The sequence below is a fragment of the Polyodon spathula genome, chromosome 2 (genome assembly GCF_017654505.1).
Source record: "Polyodon spathula isolate WHYD16114869_AA chromosome 2, ASM1765450v1, whole genome shotgun sequence".
Taxonomy (NCBI): domain Eukaryota; kingdom Metazoa; phylum Chordata; class Actinopteri; order Acipenseriformes; family Polyodontidae; genus Polyodon; species Polyodon spathula.
In genome coordinates, this window is record NC_054535.1 from 102422558 (window position 1) to 102442379 (window position 19822).

At 35.9% G+C, this 19822-nt stretch overlaps 1 protein-coding gene across 2 annotated transcripts in view; it reads left to right on the forward strand.

Annotated features, from left to right (window-relative positions):
• Positions 1–19822, forward strand: part of LOC121306012 (cotranscriptional regulator FAM172A-like) — a 170044-nt gene that overhangs the window by 67275 nt on the left and 82947 nt on the right. For both annotated transcript variants that reach the window (XM_041237747.1, XM_041237748.1), the window contains exon 7: positions 9387–9599. In XM_041237747.1, the coding sequence (XP_041093681.1) occupies positions 9387–9599 (213 nt within the window). The remainder of the gene's footprint in view (positions 1–9386; positions 9600–19822) is intronic.

Consider the following 19822-nt stretch of genomic DNA (forward strand, 5'->3'; position numbering starts at 1 on the left):
TTTAGTTTTTACTCTGCTCACTTGACTAAGGGGAGGGTGAAATTTGCCAAGACACTGCCAGCATATTTTATTACAGCCATGCATAAACAACATACCGCAATGTTTGATGTGATACAGACATCCTTTTTTAGATTTTTTTTTTTTTATGAGGAAATGATTCCAGACATGTGGCTTTGCTTTGCAGAATTTAAGCAGCTTCAAATCTCTGTGTGCTTCTGTCATATTCTCTTATGTGTTTGCATTGCTTGCATTACGAGTTCTCGCTGGAAGGGATTATCTTGCAAGACAATAGCCGACATTTTCCTGAATTAGTTAAACTAAAAATCCCGCTATTGTTGTTGAAATATCAATTATTGTATTTCCTGATTAATATCGCAATATACTGGTGTATCAGTATTATCACACATCCCTCATATATAAGCAAAGCTCAGTTATGAGGTCTAATCACTTGAACAAGCTACTTTAAAAGAAAGAAGAGTTACTGTCATCTGTCTGACTTTCACAACAAATAATAACTGCTGCTCTATATAATGTAAATGTTCTGGTTTAAAAATATATTCAACTAAGAATATTTAACGGATAGCACATTATTATTATTGTTGTTGTTGTTGTTGATTGATCTGAAAATATGGCTTCATATTAGGGTTGCCACCTTTGAGATACGAAAATACCGGACACCCCCCCCCCCCCCAGCACAAAATAAGTAAATAGGCTACACACACAACATGTGCACACACAGAGATAGTAAATTATCTTACCTTAAACTTCTATAGATGGACATGGAAGATGCAATCTTGGTAAATAACTTTAGTTTAGCTTAAATGTGAACGTTTCCCTTTTTCTGAACTTTGAACTTTTTACACTGTACTGTCCAGTTCATTTCTTGAAGCTGTATTTTGTGTTTGATTTAGCCACTTCCAGCAACCTCTTGTTCTGGATAACGACATCAAAAAACTGAAGACATGAGTAGTTCAGATTGCATCTAATGCAAAGTTCATTTTTTACTGTGTCGATGCTGAGGTGATTTTTCTCATCGGTCCACAGATTTCCCATAACACTGAACACGCGTTCTACGAACACATTACTGCAAGGTACTGAGAAGACATGCTGAACCATTCTCAGAAGTGTTGGACATTCCACTTTCTTGAAAAACGCACACCGTTTGTCCACAGGCCCTGTGAGAGTCATCCCTGTTAGCGCAGGGGCAGCGGTGCGTAAGACACAGTACTCCGTGTACAGATCATCATTCATGCCCGCGGCAGAATTTGCTTTCAAAAGGTCGTCCAGCTTCATCAAATCATCCAGTGATGGCACAGTCTTGAAGTTTAGTGAAGAAAATACTTTAAAAGGGGAATCTTTGAAAGAGAACCACTTCTCAAGGTAACCCACTGCACGGGTGTACACTGAACTTGCTTAGTCATGGAATTTCCTCTGCGCTTTTACAGGTAAATGTGGCAAAGCTGTGTTTACCTGGAATCCAAAGAACCCGTCTCTCTCTTGGTCAGTCAGCTGCTGCCGGACGTCTGACATAATATCGGAAAGTTCTGTGGCATTGGTACTGTCTTTCTCGAGAACAAGAATTGCCTTCTGAAAGATTGCCATGACAGAGTGCACGAAGCATATGTAGCAACTGGGAGCGTCAGTCTCTCGCTGATTGCATTTTCCTGGTCTCCCACGAACTTCCAGATTAGCTTTTCACACTCCGAATCCCCAACTTCAAGGAAGTACACCTTGATTGCTGATCAATTCAGCAAGAGCCTTGTGACAGCGGTAAAGAGGCTAAGCCATCGTGTGGGTACATGTGACAGCACTTTGTGGTAGTCTTGCTGCACAAATTCAAAGCAGGACTTCAGCTGCTCCGCTCTTGTTGCACTGCATGAAAATCCATTGAAGATCAGTTTCTTAACTGCGGTCTCAACAGAAAAAGGCCTGAGTACATTCACCACCAGACTGTATTTTGGTTCGACCCAACTGCATCTTGCTTGCTACCGGTGAATCAGCATGCAGTCTTGTAACAAGTTTATTGCCACAATCCACTGATAGAAAGCTGTAATGATGTTTAACACCATGAAACATGTAGGCTAGCTCACTTGCCGTTACAGTCTTCTCGCTGTATTCCTGGGTGCGAAGAAAGATGCAATGGTCTTGGTCTTGCCTACACTCTTTACAGCTGCTTCGTGTTTTTTCCTTTTCCTATGCTGCTTTACGGCATCGACACCATCAAACTTCACAGTGAACTTACACTCGCAGGCAGTACAACGGGCAATCATCCTGTCTACCGTTTTAGCGAGCCAATCTTTAAAGTACATAAAAATATCGGTCAGTCCGGAAAAATACTGGCGGGGTGGCAACCCTACTTCATGTATGTTGGTGTACACAATAGGCACAGCAACAGATTTTTATGCAGTTCCCCTAAAACACTCCAGTAACCCAGCTGCTAGTTATTATTAGATCTATGAGTATATTTATTTGTGAATGCAAATTAGTGTTATTTGCTGTGTAACCTTCTTCTTCTTCTTCTTCTTCTTCTTCTTCTTCTTCTTCTTCTTCTTCTTCTTCTTCTTCTTCTTCTTCTTCTTATCACTTTTTTAAAGCAAAAATAACATATGCTGGCTGGTTTTACCATTTGTCTGTCTGTGTTATTACTGTATCGGTGTGTCAAAAGACATTGTAGGGTTCTGCATTTATAAAAGTCAATTTCACATAAGGAGCACTTTGTTTACAAGCAGATTGCTTTACAGGTTTTCATTGTACACAGCGGTCAGTCAATGTAAGCCAGCTCTGTTTACAGTGAAGTTCCTGAGAACAATTGACATGTTGTCTTGCTATAAAAAGTGACAAATGGTTTGTGTAATATTTACTTACACAATCAATACGTTTGACGAATTTCACTTCTTTGATGATTTATGTGAGCCTGTCTCCTGTTTGGTGTATAGAGAAAATATTCAGGTTTTTGTAACATATGCTACTTCATAATACATGCATGAACACGGAGGGTACATTTTATCATGCTTTAAGTAAATAAAAACACAAGTGTTCTATATGCATTAAAAACCACATGAACTGAAATGATCCATGCTGGTGGTTTACGTGTGAGTCTAAAACAAAACACTGATGTCAAGCTATACAAAGTAAGAAAAACCTACACCAAAACAAAATGTATATATCACTGTTGTCCCTCGATACTCACATGATGTATTGCTGTAGTCCGCTTTGTATTTGATGTGCCTGAGAAGTGTCTGTGAAAGCAATACATCCTGTCTGTGTTTAGGGATGAGGGTAATCTTAGATTTATCACCGTTTGCACTATTGGAGTTGAGGTTGAGCTTAGTTTACTGCGCCAGGAACATGCAGTATTGACGTATTGCATCAACCTGGGAGATAAGCTACAGAGTGTATCAGTGTCCAGGAGAGGAAGGTGATAAGTACTGGGCTGCGTCGTTGTTAAAACACCAGATTGTGATCTTGCTGTTTAATATAAAGCACACTTGTCCAGAGAATAGGGACTGGCATGCAGTGAATGGTGAGAGGACCACGTGTACAAGCTTAAACAGCTTACTGAGGGTTTATGCTGATGGAATTACTTTTTATAAAGTACCAGTAAGAACGTCGGGTACAGTGTGTTTTTCTTTTTTAATAAGAACCGTTGAGGGAAAAGTGGAAGCAAATCTGGAGATCAAGCACTTCAAACTTGTTTTTTTTGGCTTCAGTGAATGTGATTATCAACATGTTCTCTTTTTGTATTGTTGCAGCTAATTCTTTCCACAAAATTATAGTTAGAATAATGGCTAGCATTTGGGGACCAGTTGTTTCTGTGTGTCCTGCTATTTTGGTCTATGTTTCAGGAACTGTACATATGTTCTGTGACCAGAGTCTAAACAGTCTAATAAATTCATCATCATCGCATAGATGTTGTTCTTTGTCTACTATAACTTATTAGTACATTATAAGCTGTTAACAAAAATATCAAATATAATATAAACATCCACATTTAACCTACCACCCCTCCCCCACAAACTGCACATGGCAGAGAGGGTGGAATCTAGTTTAAACTGACAGTTGAAACTAGTTAATGTAAAACAGGATTTTTTTGCGGAAACTTAATTTTGCTAATGACCTTCAAGGTAAATTCTTGCTGCAATAAATGTTTGCACTTTTTTTTCTTTTGATGTATGGCACATGTATGGATAATATATTTCACGGCACGTTAATTTTGCAGATTTTTAATAAAAGTGAAATTAGCAAACATTTCTTGCTCGTGAAATGTGTTTTTTTTTTTTTTTTTTTTTTTTACGGTATATGGTATCTTAAAGAGTGGATAATAATGTATTGCATGCTAAAGAAGAACAAAGCACTGCTTTGGTTGGCTGATTATGGAGAGGCACTGACAGACATGATCATGGAGAAACCTGTGGCCCTGAGCAGTGTGTCTTTTCAAACTAGGGGAAGGGCACTATTAATATTGATTGAGGTTTTATTTAGCAAAAACATGACTTAATAAAAAAATAAAAAAATAAAAAAAAATCCTGTAATTTAAAAGATCTCCCAAGTGTGTCAACAATTATTGTTTTCCAGTTTATTACAATCATTTAAAAGTGTTTGTTATATTGAGTTCAGTTTATTTCTGTGTTTTTCTTGTGTGCAAATTAAGCAGACCCAGGGGCCTTGAGTGGGTTTGTGTTTTCCCGTACAGATCCCAGACCCCCTTTTCGCCTCCAGGCTCCTATTGGCTGGGGCCCGAGTGACTTTCCCTCTAGTTCTGTGCCTGCTAAAGGAAAGCTGCTAATCAAGAGCCGGTCTTACGAGGACAGACAGCGATGCCCTCCCACCAATTGGGCATCTCTGCACTCACTATCCAGAACAACCACACACACACACACACACACACACACACACACACACACACACACACACACACACACATATATATATATATATATATATATATATATATATATATATATATATATATATAATATATATATATATATATATATATATATATATATATATTATTTAGTCAACACTAGTGTTCACAAAGACCAGGGTTTCACACAGTCGAAGCTGTCCCTTATAGAAATAATGTAATGTGGTCCATGTATAGCATATAATGGAGTCCATTTTAATGATGTAAACATTGCCTATTATTATTATATTATTATTATTATTAATAATAATAATCATAATATGGCACTGTTTAGATCAATAAAACAGACCCTCATATAGATATACATTTAAACATTCATATCCTTAATACAAAAAGTAGTAGCTGTTTTGTTTGGCTTTTTTGTATTGTTTTTCTTTTTGTAACTGACAAATCAATCATTTGATTTAACAATAAAGCAATGGCAGACTACACAAGGGAGTCTGGATTGCTAAAAACACAACTGAAAAGTGCTCGGATTTAGTCTTGAGGGTGTGTCAGATGAAGACAACCTGACAAAAGAGCTCTTAACAGCATTGCTGAAGTGAGGTATCGGGGTAGCTTTCTGTCCAGGGCCTGGGGTGACCTGTTTGACCACTGACCCGACGACGATGGCTGCCCATTGAAAGCTAGGCTCCGTGCAGCAGGGTGGTGCTTTGAACCAGCACTTTGCTATGGTGGGTGGGGTAGTTGAAAGAAGACACTGGGAGGGTGTGAAATTTTGGAATTGGCTGTCTGAATGTACAGGGGGCCCCAGAGAAAACAATGCTTAGAATGTATGAGATAAAGCCATACGATACCTTCATATTGACACACTAGGCTTTCATTTAGGAAATTTAGAAAGCATATGAGTGGATTCTGGGGGGTGAAAAAAGCTGGTGAAAACTTTCTGGTGACAATTAATAATAATAATAATAATAATAATAATAACAACAACAAATAATACATCTCTGTAGTTGGCCTATCAGTTGGTTGTTTCTGAGCTATTCCCTTCTTGAAAGTAAAAATGTCAGTAGGAGGTAATGTGTTTTGCCCTGGAAAGCTGTGCTTTGTGCAAGAAAGAAAAAAAATAAATAAAGGCTTTGGTTTTGATCCAGTGTCCTTTTTTTGTTTTAATTCAATTGCATTAAAAAAAAAAAAAAAACCTGCTATTGCTTTCCTTCTGTGAAAGAGAGTGATGTATTGAACAAAGGTACAGAGATACCAGCAATGTAGTGGCCCTTTAGTTGAAACCTATAATGAAGTAACAAGACCTTGTGAAGCACAAATCTGCTTCAGGTTGACAGAGCATGGTAAAGGTTACTCCAATAAAGTTTCCACACAGCTGGGAAGCAACGCCTACCAGTCAGCCTACCCCAGCTGAGCTTTCTCCCTTGGAACACTGAAGTTGATGCATTAGTGTTGCCGCTGCCAGTCATTTATCTAGCCTGCCACCAGTGGGCAGTGGCACAAAGCTTGTGACGTGAAAGTCTTGGTCCGAGTTTTCCAGTGCATTTGCTAACAAAGGAACCCCAGCCTGATTAGATGTTCAAAAAAAAAACAGAATGGATGGGGACATGAATAAAGGGATCCCTTGAAATGTGTTTAATGCTCCTTTAATACATGTGCATTGTGGCTCCCACAAAGCAGAAAACACAGGACTAACCTGTTGTGTTGGGAGTGATCATTAGTTATAATGAAGGATTGCATATTTTTGCATATTCTGGCTGTTTTGTATAGCTTTCTAAAAATGTATAGTAGTATTATTAATATGTATTTATGTAAAACCTGAAATGTTTTTTAAATACTAAAAACAGTCATCCATTTACCTGATTAGCAGTAGATTTAGCCTCAAATAGACATTGGATTTTAGAAATAGATATTTGACAAATCGAGATTTGCCATTTAAAAATAAAAAAAAGGGTACATTAATGCTAAAAATGTATCTGCTTGAGGAAACGTGTTTTGTCTAGATATTTATAGATATTTAGTTGTTTCAGATAATCGGAGACCCCATTATATACAGGGGAAATAAAAGATCGCATTGCTATGTATTGCTTAGTATGTATAAATAATAACGTAAGAAATGTTGGGCTCAATCATGAATTATTTAATTACAAATTAGGACATGGAATACATAAACCCGTTAGTAAAGTAGCTCTCAAGAAAACTGCTTTGCAAGATGTTTTTGTCTGATTGAAGGAAAAACCCTTATTTATATAATGCAGATGTACTGAACTTCTCTATATAGATAATAAATATGTTTTGCATGTAATTTAACTTGAGAAAAAGTATGAATTGAAAGTCGGTGTACTATGTAAATAGCAAAGTACATTACATACTGTGCTTTTAAAAATACAGTAGAATGGTAGGAAATATAGTATAATAGTATAAATGGTAGGAAATATATGCAGACATATCCAAATTAATATGAGTAAGTTTATAGTACTGTATTTGTTCGCCAATTAATGTTGCCTTATTAAGTGTGTTATAAATGTGTCTGTCAAAATGAGTTTGAACTACATGCTATTTGAGTAAAATATAATAAAGCATTGATCCAGTAAAATGCATATTCTTTCAATGAAAATTTCCAGAATTTTGAATTACTTGAAAGACGTTGAAAATAAATACTGTAAATGTAGTGCTGGTACTTAGCTTTTGTATAGTCTTAATTGGAATAGATGTGTTGAATTCTTAGGCTTTATTATTGCATTATTGTTACGTTTACGAGAAGGAGCAAATTTACTATCGCATTTATGGAAGAGGGTGAGAAAACTATCATTTTTATAATCACTCAAGATGTGTTATTTTTCTGTTGTCAATGCAAATGTTGTGTTAGTGTCATATATGTATAAACAGGGTGATACATGTCTGCAGATACTGTGCTTTGACTTTTAAAACGCTGTGAATGTAGAGCCTGGGTGACTTTCACACGATTTGATTGGCTCTTGTGATTCTGATATTTGCATAAATCTCAACTAACCTTTGCATAAATCTCAACTACCCATAATTCAGTAGTTATTGCTTTCTCAATAACTCACCTTAACTGTGTGTGGTGTGTGTGGTATATATATATATATATATATATATATATATATATATATATATATATATATATATATATATAGATAGAGAGAGAGAGAGAGAGAGAGAGAGAGAGAGAGAGAGAGATTGTCAGATAGACAGAACACTATAGTTGGGTGTGTTATAAGTTTATAATAATATCTGGCTTGGGTAAATGTGTTTAGGTGATTGCACATAATCCTGATGCACACACACACACACACACACACACACACACACACACACATATATATATATATATATATATATATATATATATATATACACACACACATGCATACATACATACATACACAAACACACATTATTTATTGAATTCCCCATTTATGATATTGCCAGGGATCACTGACATAACTTATTATCAGTGTGGGATACAACTCTGATATGGTCTTAAGGGTATGCATGGTTTTATTTAAAGGTTTCTTTTGTGGGGAATGGGAACTTATGCAGTTACACTCCATAGCAAATAAGCAAGCACTTTACCTAATATGATTACAATAGGTGCTGTAACAATGCTAATATCACAGAATGTAATTATGACAGTTTAGTAATGAACATTTCAGACACAAGATGTGTGTATATATATATATATATATATATATATATATATATATATATATATATATATATATATATATATATAATGTGCAGTACAGTCAGCCATTTAAGTGAAATGGTCCATTTGAGCTCTTCTAAGTTTATGATAACACCTGGCTTGAGTAAATGTTTTTGGTGATTGCCCATAAATTGATTTCAGAAAATTGCCAGCTTGCATAGCAACCATGATCATTAACAACTATAGTTCCCCCTCATAGGCAAGCTGAATCCAAAGCTGACATTTAAATAGAAGAAGGGCAGCATGTCTGGCAAGTTTGCATTTGCATGAGTTTGTCACCTGCGATGAGCGTTTGATATTTAACCATCAGTCAGACTGTGTTTGAATTATGTAATGTTCATTTGACAGCATTGCTTTCATGTTTTAGTATTGTTACTGTTCAGCTATGTATTCAGTCGTGTTCAGGTTTTGTTGACAAATAGCACTGCCCAGTGTTTCAGTATTTTGAAGGCTGGTTGATGTTGAAAATGGATTATGCTTGATGGTAACTGACACCTGCCCTTTGGAAACAGTAACTGTAATTCAAAGCATCAGATGCTTGTCTTACTTTCATAATCCTCTCTTAATAGTTCACAGGAACTGCATTTTAAAATCATCCCAAATGACTTTTCACAAATACCACACAAGGACAAAGTCTTCATCAGATAGCTTGGTTTATAAGCAGAATGCACATCCACTGCCTGACAACAACTTTTTTTTTACGCCAGCCACCCTAATGCCCACACATGCACATATGCTCTAAAAATCTGATCTGTGTTTTTTTGTGTTAACTTCTTCATCTAGGAGGGTTATGGAGTGATCGTGCTGAACCCCAACGAGAATTACATTGAGGTGGAAAAAACAAAGAAGCAGACCGAGCCCTCCGCGGACAGCTCCGACGAACCTGCAGAAAAGAGGGAGCGCAAGGATGAGAAGGAAACGAAGAAACACCGCGACTTCTATGAGAAATACAGGAACCCCCGACAGGAAAGAGAGACTGAACAGATTCCCATCCGGGTTAGTGACATTCTTATGATTGCTCGTGGGTTTTTGAGATATATTTAATATTAAAAACAAAGATCAGAAGCTGTCCTAAAAGGTTGTTTTATGGAGCACATTGAAAGTTGTAATTGCTAGTTGATTCATAGGCAGACAGAAGTTGACCAAAGCTTCCTTAAGCCTAAAAAAATCTAATAATGCTTTTTAAAATTACTGTTTCAGCTGCCTTGAAGCTGCGATTGCCTAGCTACTGTGTCAGAGATTGCTCTAAGGCAAAACACCTGAAAAGTTTTCAAAAGAAAAAAAAAAAACACTACAGAGTAAAAACCTTGCCAATGTGACACTTGTTAACTTTGCCACACTGTAGCTTGACATACATTTGCATGTTGTTTTATCATGATGCAGGCTTGTCAAACCATAAATCTCTCCCTAACTACATTTTATCTGTGAACGCTGCAGAAAAACCCCAACAATATGCATGCGACAGATAATTTATTTTGCTCTTTCATTAATGTATTACCATCTGTGGCTGCAGCCCTGCTTTTGTGTGGCTGGCCGTTCGAGCATTGTGTGGTGCATATCATCTGAAGGAAGATGAAGGGAAGAGGAGATATTAATATCTTAATAAATATTTCAGCTAGAAGAGCTCCGGAATGGTATAATGAGGAAACTCAGCCCCTCGCTATTCCTTTTCCTCTTTCTCAGTGCACCTTTGCACTTTGTAATGCTAGCAGCATGAGATCGTTATAGCAGTGCTACCCAAGGTTTTCTAATTCTGCAGGGTGCACACAATATTATTCACACTTTGACATTAGCTTCTGCTTGCTTTCCATACGATACATTATACATGATAGTGAGATACGGTGCATGCAAGACCACAACTGATTACTTTATCTTGTGTATTTAATATCACAGAAATGCTAAACTTAAATGGGTTTTATTGTAATAAATAAAAAGATGCAATGCACACAACATGCAGGTGACATCATTTGCACGCTTGCCGTGCCTCTTGACACAAGCTTAAATATGCTTAGCCTGTCTTTTAGGTTCATGAAGCATGGTAAACAGACAGGCATCAGAAAGACAGTATCCGTGAAGTTATAGACCAGGGAGTGCACAATGCGCAGCTTCTTGTCTTCTCCTTTGCCTATGAATTTTGAAGCTTCCAGGTAGAGATATGTCTCGACATCTGTCCTTAACAACCTGCATTTCTTACCCTGCACAGTTCATTCTTTGGGAAAAGGTGTGTGTGTGTGTGTGCACAGTTCATTCTTTGGGAAAAGGTGTGTGTGTGTGTGTGCACAGTTCATTCTTTGGGAAAAGGTGTGTGTGTGTGGCACAGTTCATTCTTTGGGAAAAGGTGTGTGTGTGTGTGCACAGTTCATTCTTTGGGAAAAGGTGTGTGTGTGTGTGCACAGTTCATTCTTTGGGAAAAGGTGTGTGTGTGTGTGTGCACAGTTCATTCTTTGGGAAAAGGTGTGTGTGTGTGTGTGCACAGTTCATTCTTTGGGAAAAGCTATGTGTGTGTGTGCACAGTTCATTCTTTGGGAAAAGCTATGTGTGTGTGTGTGCACAGTTCATTCTTTGGGAAAAGGTGTGTGTGTGTGTGTGTGTGTGCACAGTTCATTCTTTGGAAAAAGCTATGTGTGTGTGTGTGTGTTATATCAATATTTAACTTTTACAATTTTCTGATGATCTCATTCATGAATTTTATACCAGTCTGTTTTTAATGAACAATACAATGGGTGATCATCACTGACTGCTGAAATCCTTAGATATCAAAGCATTTGCTTTATTGGTTTGTATTGTATCTTTCCTTAACTGGGAAATAATGTACTAGCTGGCCTACATTATGGCTTAGCAGAGGAGTGATTTAGTCAGGGCAATAAACATGATGTCAGACAAGCCTGCCAGCCAAGGCTGTTTAATATATTTTGTAATAAGACAGAATTCTTGTTTTTAAAACATCTGCCAAGCCGAATTTGAGAGTGAAGACAGCAAACGTCAACAATAAACCTGCAAATTTAGTTTCTCTTTCACTGACAAGGCAGACCAGAATAAATCCAGCCTAACAATGTTAGACTCAAAGAGTACATGAAATTATGAAAATTGTTAGCAGGGCTCGGGATGCGTACAGTGTATAAGCATTCGGTGTTCGGCGTGGAATTGAGCGTGTTTCGCTGCCGGCGAGCCTCATCGTTATTGATGGAAACGTCATGTTTGCCTGCCCACAGTCTCTCATCTTGACAGTCATATTCATTGTGCATCTTTTGTTGTTCGTCATTTGTTCATATAGGAGACGGCATAATACATACTAAATAACAGTTCTAGTATAGGACATTGGTTGCTGTTTTTTTTTCTTCTTCTTCTTCTGCTGGCTGCAGTCTTTGTTCGAAGCATAAAGCCAAACATTGCACACTCACAGCTGGCCTAAACATGAACAGTATCATCACCAACAGGAAGGGAACACAACTGAGCCGTGACAAAGTAAATGTTTAGCCTCGTAATGCATTTCCCTGTGCTTCAGATTAGAGAATCCTTTTTAAGTTTTTAAGATAATTGTACCAATTTGATCCCAATTCTCATTAGATATTCCCTTAAGGCACTTTCTTTATGATTGGGGTGGGGGGTGCATAAAAATCAGCCCACTCCTTAACAGTGAGTTTTTCATCATTTATTGCGGTATAGCCCTTTTTTTTTTTTTTTTTTTTTTTTTTTTAAATCAGGCTTGCTATTTCATTTGTGTTTTTAATTTCTTTATTTTTAAATAGAAACAGACCACCTGCGTATTATGTGTTGAGCTGCTGCGAGCAAGTAGAGAATAAAGCTGAGTTTATTAGTACGGTTCCTTACACACATTAATAAGCCCTTAACTGCTTTTACCAATCTTACTTTTTAGCCTTTAGTTCATAGTTTGTAACCTCCCAACCTTGCCTAATCGCTAGTCTTTCCAAGATCACAGTCCATTGGTTCATGTTTAGGGATGCTGACTTTCTTAGCACTTGCTATACAGGAGTTTGGGAGTTCACGTTACTCTGAATTTTAGCACTAATCCACTTACCTATTTTCTGCCAGCCAAGCGAGGGAATACCACGAACAAAAAAGACATTCATGGCTTAAGAAGCTTCCAGAGATTTCCATTGGGTCTGACTGGGCAGGATTAGAATTCTGCTGTTTGAAAAAAAAAAAAAAAATCCTAAGGACATAAGGACAATCAACAGAAAGTTCAGACTTGCCTTTATAAACATTGGTTTCTGTAAAAGATAATAATACTTTTGCATTTCTTCTTGTGCCATTCATCAATAATATAAAGGACCGCAACCTTTGTAGGAGCTTCCTTCCTTTCTTTCTTTCTTTCTTTCTTTCTTTCTTTCTTTCTTTCTTTCTTTCTTTCTTTCTTTCTTTCTTTCTTTCTTTCTTTCTTTCTTTCTTTCTAAAGACGTGGATTAATTTTTTTTGGAAATGTTTTTAAAATACATTTTCTAGTTTGAAATGTGCTGGCCCATGTGCATTATTTATTTATTTACATATTTATTTCTGTGTGATTAAATGTCAGTGGAGTTATAACATACTGTTCTAAATGCCAAGCCTGTTTGAGATGAGATGCATGCATTATTGTGTCACCTTTGAGAGAGCATGGCAGAAATCTGCTGATTCAGACTGTTTTCAATCAAAGCAGGCTTGTCTTCAGTGCACAAAATAGTCTAGTTGGCTTTCTAAATATACGCTTTTATACACTTTTATATCTTTGTTTTGTTTTTTTACTTATTTATTAGTAATTTTCAAAAAGGATACAGATTTATTTGTTTGTGCCATTCTTGGGCAAATGATAGCGTAGTCTCCAAGGTAAATGTGTTTGTTTAGTTATTTTTACATATAATTTGTATTAATGCTTTCTGATAGGTAGGTTGCAGAAAAAGCTGAACTATGGAATAATGAATTAAATTGATCAATCACAGATACAAGTTTTAGTACATTAAATGCTATTGTCATTTACCACTATTATAGGAAGTGTTTTTAAAATAGTTAAGTGCTTCTTCTGCTCTGTGAAATGGCATTAATTATATGTTTGTTTTCCAGCTAATTCAAAATGCAAGCATATTTGAGTATTACATTTAAAAAAACAATATTATTAATGTTTGTCCTAGTGCTAAAAAAAACCCCAAAAACTAAAAAGTTGAATTCCTCCTGTACACATTTCATGATCATTTGTCATTGCCTGGGATGGTGAGGCGGCTGGTATTTGTATTTGCATATACTGTAGTGGCAGTTCCTTTACCAGCACTGCAGAGTGGAAACACATCCCACACCATGGAGACCATGAACAACAGTGCAATGCCTTTCAAAAGCTGCTCAATAAACAATCCTTGGAAAGCCTTCAAGGTGAGGCCTCTGTAGTTCAAGTTAGAAAGTTGCTCCCAATCTTCCAGTCAGGTCAACCAAAAAAATGAAAGATGTGATCCAGGTTAGAAATTTATATCAAAACAACTACTCGCCATGTCATCTGACAGCCAGCTGTAACAAATGTGCCTCTGTTTTAACTTGTGTCCATTAATTGCTAAAAGTAATTAAATCTGACGGTGGCAGGATGTTGAAAGACTGGTGGAGATGTCACAAAGATGACCTTTCTGCCCATGTGCAGCCAAAAGCCACTTTTAACAAGGAATCTCAGAAAACCGAGCAACTTCTTTTGTATTTTTTTAATTAGTTATTGATTTGAAACAATGCACCACCAAATATTGTCAGATTAGCTTGACGCCAGCAAGGTCTTAGTGTTGTACAGTCTGGTCCTGATAATCTTTATAGTATAGAACAGCCCCCCTCTGGTATCTTTATTCTGTTATCCAGTCAGCCTGCAAGACTTCCTGGCTTTGTTACAGTGTTGTCTTTCCTGCAACATTCTGTATCAACTAATTATTACCCAAGATGGTAATGTGATATCTACTCCAGTACTTTTTACTGTAAGCTTAGTGCAAAGGTGGTGTATTAAAGAAAGAAAAAAAAACATGCATTATTCTAAACCTGACCAGCAATATAATACGTGTTCATACATGAAGAATTGCATGGATACTGTAGAGAAATGCAATGAAACTGCACCGTATGTCTTAGATTGAAGGACCTGGGCAAACTTATTTCCAATTTGTTTTTTTCGTATTGGTTTGCAGATAAATATTTTATGAAGAATACATTCAAGGACTTATAAAACTCTAAACAGCAGTTTATTAGGTATGTTTTTGTCTTCCATATATACCTCAATATACATGGATATTTGTATATATAGTCAGTGAAAGCCTCCCAACAAGAACGTTTTCTTTTATTAAATTAGAATCTTATAAATCCAATTAACACTAAAGTACATTACAGTTTACAATCACTTGTGAAATATATTACAAGGTGTATAAAATATATAAAAAAAAAAAAAAAAAAAAAAAAAAAATGCAGAATAAACGAAAAATACAAAAAAAAAAAATTTGGACTTGCTGACATAAACCTCACAATGTCGTGTTTGCTTTCAGTTGGGAAACAACGTATAATATAATTTTATAATTTTTTTTTTAAAAAAAAAATCCTATCACGATAATATGTCTTGTGTCTTGCTGGTTATTGGACCATTAAAGTCCAGTTTTTTGGTCAAAAAGTCCGACTATATATATATATATATATATATATATATATATATATATATATATATATATATATATATATATATATTCTAACTCATATATTATTCCATTTGTAATATACTAGACCCTGATACAGCCATCTGAAATTACTTTGTATTAGTTTGCATCAGATGACAATGGTGTCACATTAAGATTAGCTGTACTGCTTATTTAACTAGCCTATAAATAAAAGATATAGTATAGAATGCTGTGAGGTAAAGTCTAATTTACACCCCAGTCAAGGCCAGAGCTGCCTGAAATCCTACCTCTTTTGAGTGGATATCAGCTGGTACTGTACAGCTCCCTATACAATACTTACACTGAAAACGCTTACACGAAACAGATCCTGCAGTACAGCTGTGTCCTCATCAACAGTCTTCAGATCAGTTTAATTGAAAGAAAAAATTAAGTTTATCAGTTTAGATTTGAAAATGTATTGGAACGGTATGATTCCAGGATGTTTTAATGCAGTCAAATCACTGATGGACCTGCATGTGATTTGGGGTACAGCTGATTCAAATCATTCCTAGCTAAAATCCCAGAGCAGTTTACCTAAACTGAATATGTTAAGATGTGCTGTGATTAGATTTACTTGCAGTAGGCAGAAGAAGCAAGTTTGAGCATTTGAACCCAATTTTAATTGAATTTCCTGACTGCTTACTTAATTTACTGTCATTTAATTTAATTTAAATAGGAAAGCATCTGGGCATATTGTAGATTAGGCACTGATCACTAGTTGAAATATACCCTTTCTATTGTTTTAATTGCTCTGTACCTTTCGTAAAGGGTATTAAGATAACACTGGATGGCATTCATTTATTTTATTTTTAGGATTGTTTTAGTAAGTGAAATATATCCCCCTTCCTCCTTAATAGATTGATACAGTGGTGTTGCTATTAGTTTTAAAATAATGATTATAATTTATTTAGCAGCAACAACCTTCATATAATTTTTGGTCATGGTTTTTAATAATTTTACACATTTTAAAACAATTTGTGTGAAACGTATGGAGCTCGAGAAGTTGCCCTGCCAGAACTTTTGAAAAAAACCATTATGCATTATAAAACTGATACATAGATAGGAAACTTCACATGGTACAATTATACAGGCAGTGACTGAAGGGAACATTTAAAAAAAAAAACACTAAAACACACAATGCATTTGCAAGTTAAAATCTCTCAGCTCCTGTACCAGTAAGTAAAATGGATGTGCAGTATGGGTGTGGTTACACTGATGTGGATACATAAGGTGACACACATGTCAAAAAATAAGTGTTTAGAAAGACTTGTGTTCTAAATGATTTGAGAGTGTATCATGTTCTTCTCCAGAGTGGAAATGATATTTGATAACTGTTTAACCTAAACATACTTATTTTATGCATCGCTAATTCATGATGTTATTAAGAAGACAATACATGCTTCACTGGAGAGTTAAGTAACCTCTCTGAATGTAAAATGCATGTCTTGTATGTTTGCAAAGTTATTAACACATAAAACAGAAGATGATACCTAGTACTTTTTTTTTTTTTTTTTTTTATTGCGTATTTTGGTTTTTTAATGAATTCAAAGTTATGATCCTCGGCATGCTTTAGATAGAGTTGTGATTCTTGGTATGCTTTACATACATCTTCAGTTTAACATGTTATTATAAATATAGTGTAAATATTTGACAGCTTATTAACTCTGCCCAACGTCCCATTCCAAATCTATTTTCCCGGGTATTACTTTAAACACACAAACACCTTCAGACTCCATCCATAATCTTCTTGATTAGTGAAGGCTCCCTTCTTCTTTGATCAGACTACATCCACATCACCCATTTCGTACAAAACATTCAGCCTCTCAGCTTACCTTTGCTCTTCCTGAACCCGAAAATACTTAGCGGTTGTTTGTCAAATGTGTTGAAGTCTGTTGGATTCATTGTTTCCTGTGATGGGGATTTCTTTTTTTTTCTTTTTTTTTGGCCATAACGTTATTTTTCTTGCCCTTGCACAGCTCTTTTATTTTTATGTTTCTCATTAGGCCGTGTAAACAGACCGGAGGAACTGGAAACCCAAACATATTTCTGAAGGACTTGGGAATTTGAAGGGGTGATGGGTTGAAAAGCAAGGCTGACGTACATTTCAATATAAACTTCTGCATAAACTCGCAATAGAGATGCATGGCTCAGATTAACCATTCCTTTTTTTTTTCTCTGGCAAAACAAAAAGGCAAACAGATTAGTATTGGATAACAAGTGTCTGGAAATTGTAGCATGAGTGTTGTATGCAAGATAATTCCGTTTCTGTTTAGAGAGCAAACCTAATCTGGAATGTCAGTCATACAGTATGTGAGCTAAAGCTGTCTGAAATTCACAATGACAAATACTGTTTTGTTTAATGGCATATTCATTTTGAATAATTCTAAACAGTTTACAAATTTGAAAGAAATTCTCATGATGGATACATTTTTGAAACAATAGAGTTCTTTCTTAGGGTTAAAAGTCAAATATTAAATCAATAAATCTTGCGTCTAAAAAGCCTGAGAATTGGATGACTACTGAGAAAAAATACTGAAGTTAGGTAAAAGTGGTATAGAAACTAGAAGCCTTCCTAATGCGTAAAACAATCACAACAGACAACAGGGGGGCGTGGACCCCCTTTTTAATAGCCTCCATCCCTAAAACTGTCTGTGTCTGTACTCTATGTGCACAGTATATATCTATCTACCTATTGTATGTATGTATGTCTACACAAAAACACTTGCAAGCAATGCACAAGATACAAATTGTATAGCACCAACACTTTATTGGATTAGACCCAAATGCAGTCTGGAAGATTTGTGGAAATTCAAGGCTTTCATTGTGTTCACCATTTAGAGTGCAACGTACAGCCAGTCAGACTGACAACGCAGAGCACGTTTTGTATGAGGAGCCATTAATAAAAATAAAAAATAAAAGGTTTGTTCAAGCACACCCTTGAAATAAATGGCAGTGGCTTGTATGTTATTTTTTTAGATGACAATAGTATCATGATCATATTGCAGATCCTGTACTACAGTGTCTGTAACAGTATAAACACATTGGTTTTATGTTATTTTGGTAAGCATGTACTTTTCACCTATTCACTTTCTTTCTGTAATTCAAACTTATGCAGAGGTGCCTCAAAGAGAAACAGTGCCTTCAGTTCTAATGTATGGTATAACATGAGAAACCCGAACTGTAGCCTAAAATGGACTGACAGTCATTTCTTAAGATACTGGCAACAGGCTAGCAGTAGGGAGTCTGTCAAATTTGGCATCCGTACAGAAAACATGTGAACCTGTCACTGGATGCAGTCTCAAAGGGTGGACTGCTTTGCAGGAGCTAATTAACCCAAGGAAATAATTACACAAATATGCAAATGTTGTTTAGATAATTCCATGTGTTATCAGCTCAGGTAGTCAATCATATACAAGGGCTCTGGAAAGCCCAGGTGTTCGGTTCTGTGCATAGTTGATAAGGGCTTGTACCTGTGTCTCTTCAGCTGCATTAGAAACACATTGATGCTCTGCTGAATTACTCACTGATACAGTCCGTGTGTCTTTGGATGGGCTCATTGTTGATCTGGTGTAACATTCTCTTTTCTTCCTATCAATTCCTTTCATATAATACAACGAATTCAGACATGTCTGTCTGTCTGTCTGTCTGTCAATAAATCTAATCATTTTACAAAACTAGGAAATCAAAACTGTAATATCACTGTGCATACAGTACCTGAACCACCTGTGACTCCATGTAAGGCCACTCTTATGGAGACAGATAAATACACTTAATCAGTTCTGTGACATCTCCGTTTTCTAGTCTCCTTTCTTTTAAGCTTTTGTTTATGTATTTTTTCTTTTTAAAATTCACTTATATATATATATATATATATATATATATATATATATATATATATATATATATATATATATATATACACACACACACACACACACATATATATATATATATATATATATATATATATATATATATATATATATATATATATATATATATATATGTGTGTGTGTGTATATATATATATATATATATATATATATATATATATATATATATATATATATATATATATATATATATATATATAAAGGTTGTCCTGGAAGAAAAATTGCTTCCTTCTGCTCTGACAATGTTCCCCAGCTCTGAGGATTGGTTTTTCCAGCAGGACAATGCTCCATGCCACACAGCCAGGTCAATCAAGGTGTGGATCAAGACCCTGTCATGGCCAGCCCAATTTCCAGACCTGAACCCCATTGAATACCTCTGGAATGTGATCAAGAGGAAGATGGATGGTTACAAGCCATCAAACAAAGCCAAGCTGCTTGAATTTTTTGCGCCAGGAGTGGCATAAAGTCACCCAACAACAATGTGAAAGACTGGTGGAGAGCATGCCAAGACGCACGAAAGCTGTGCTTGAAAATCAGGGTTATTCCACCAAATATTTATTTCTGAACTCTTCCTAAGTTAAAACATTAGTATTGCGTTGTTTAAAGATGAATCTGAACTTATTTTCTTTGCATTATTCGAGGTCTGACAACACTGCATCTTTTTTGT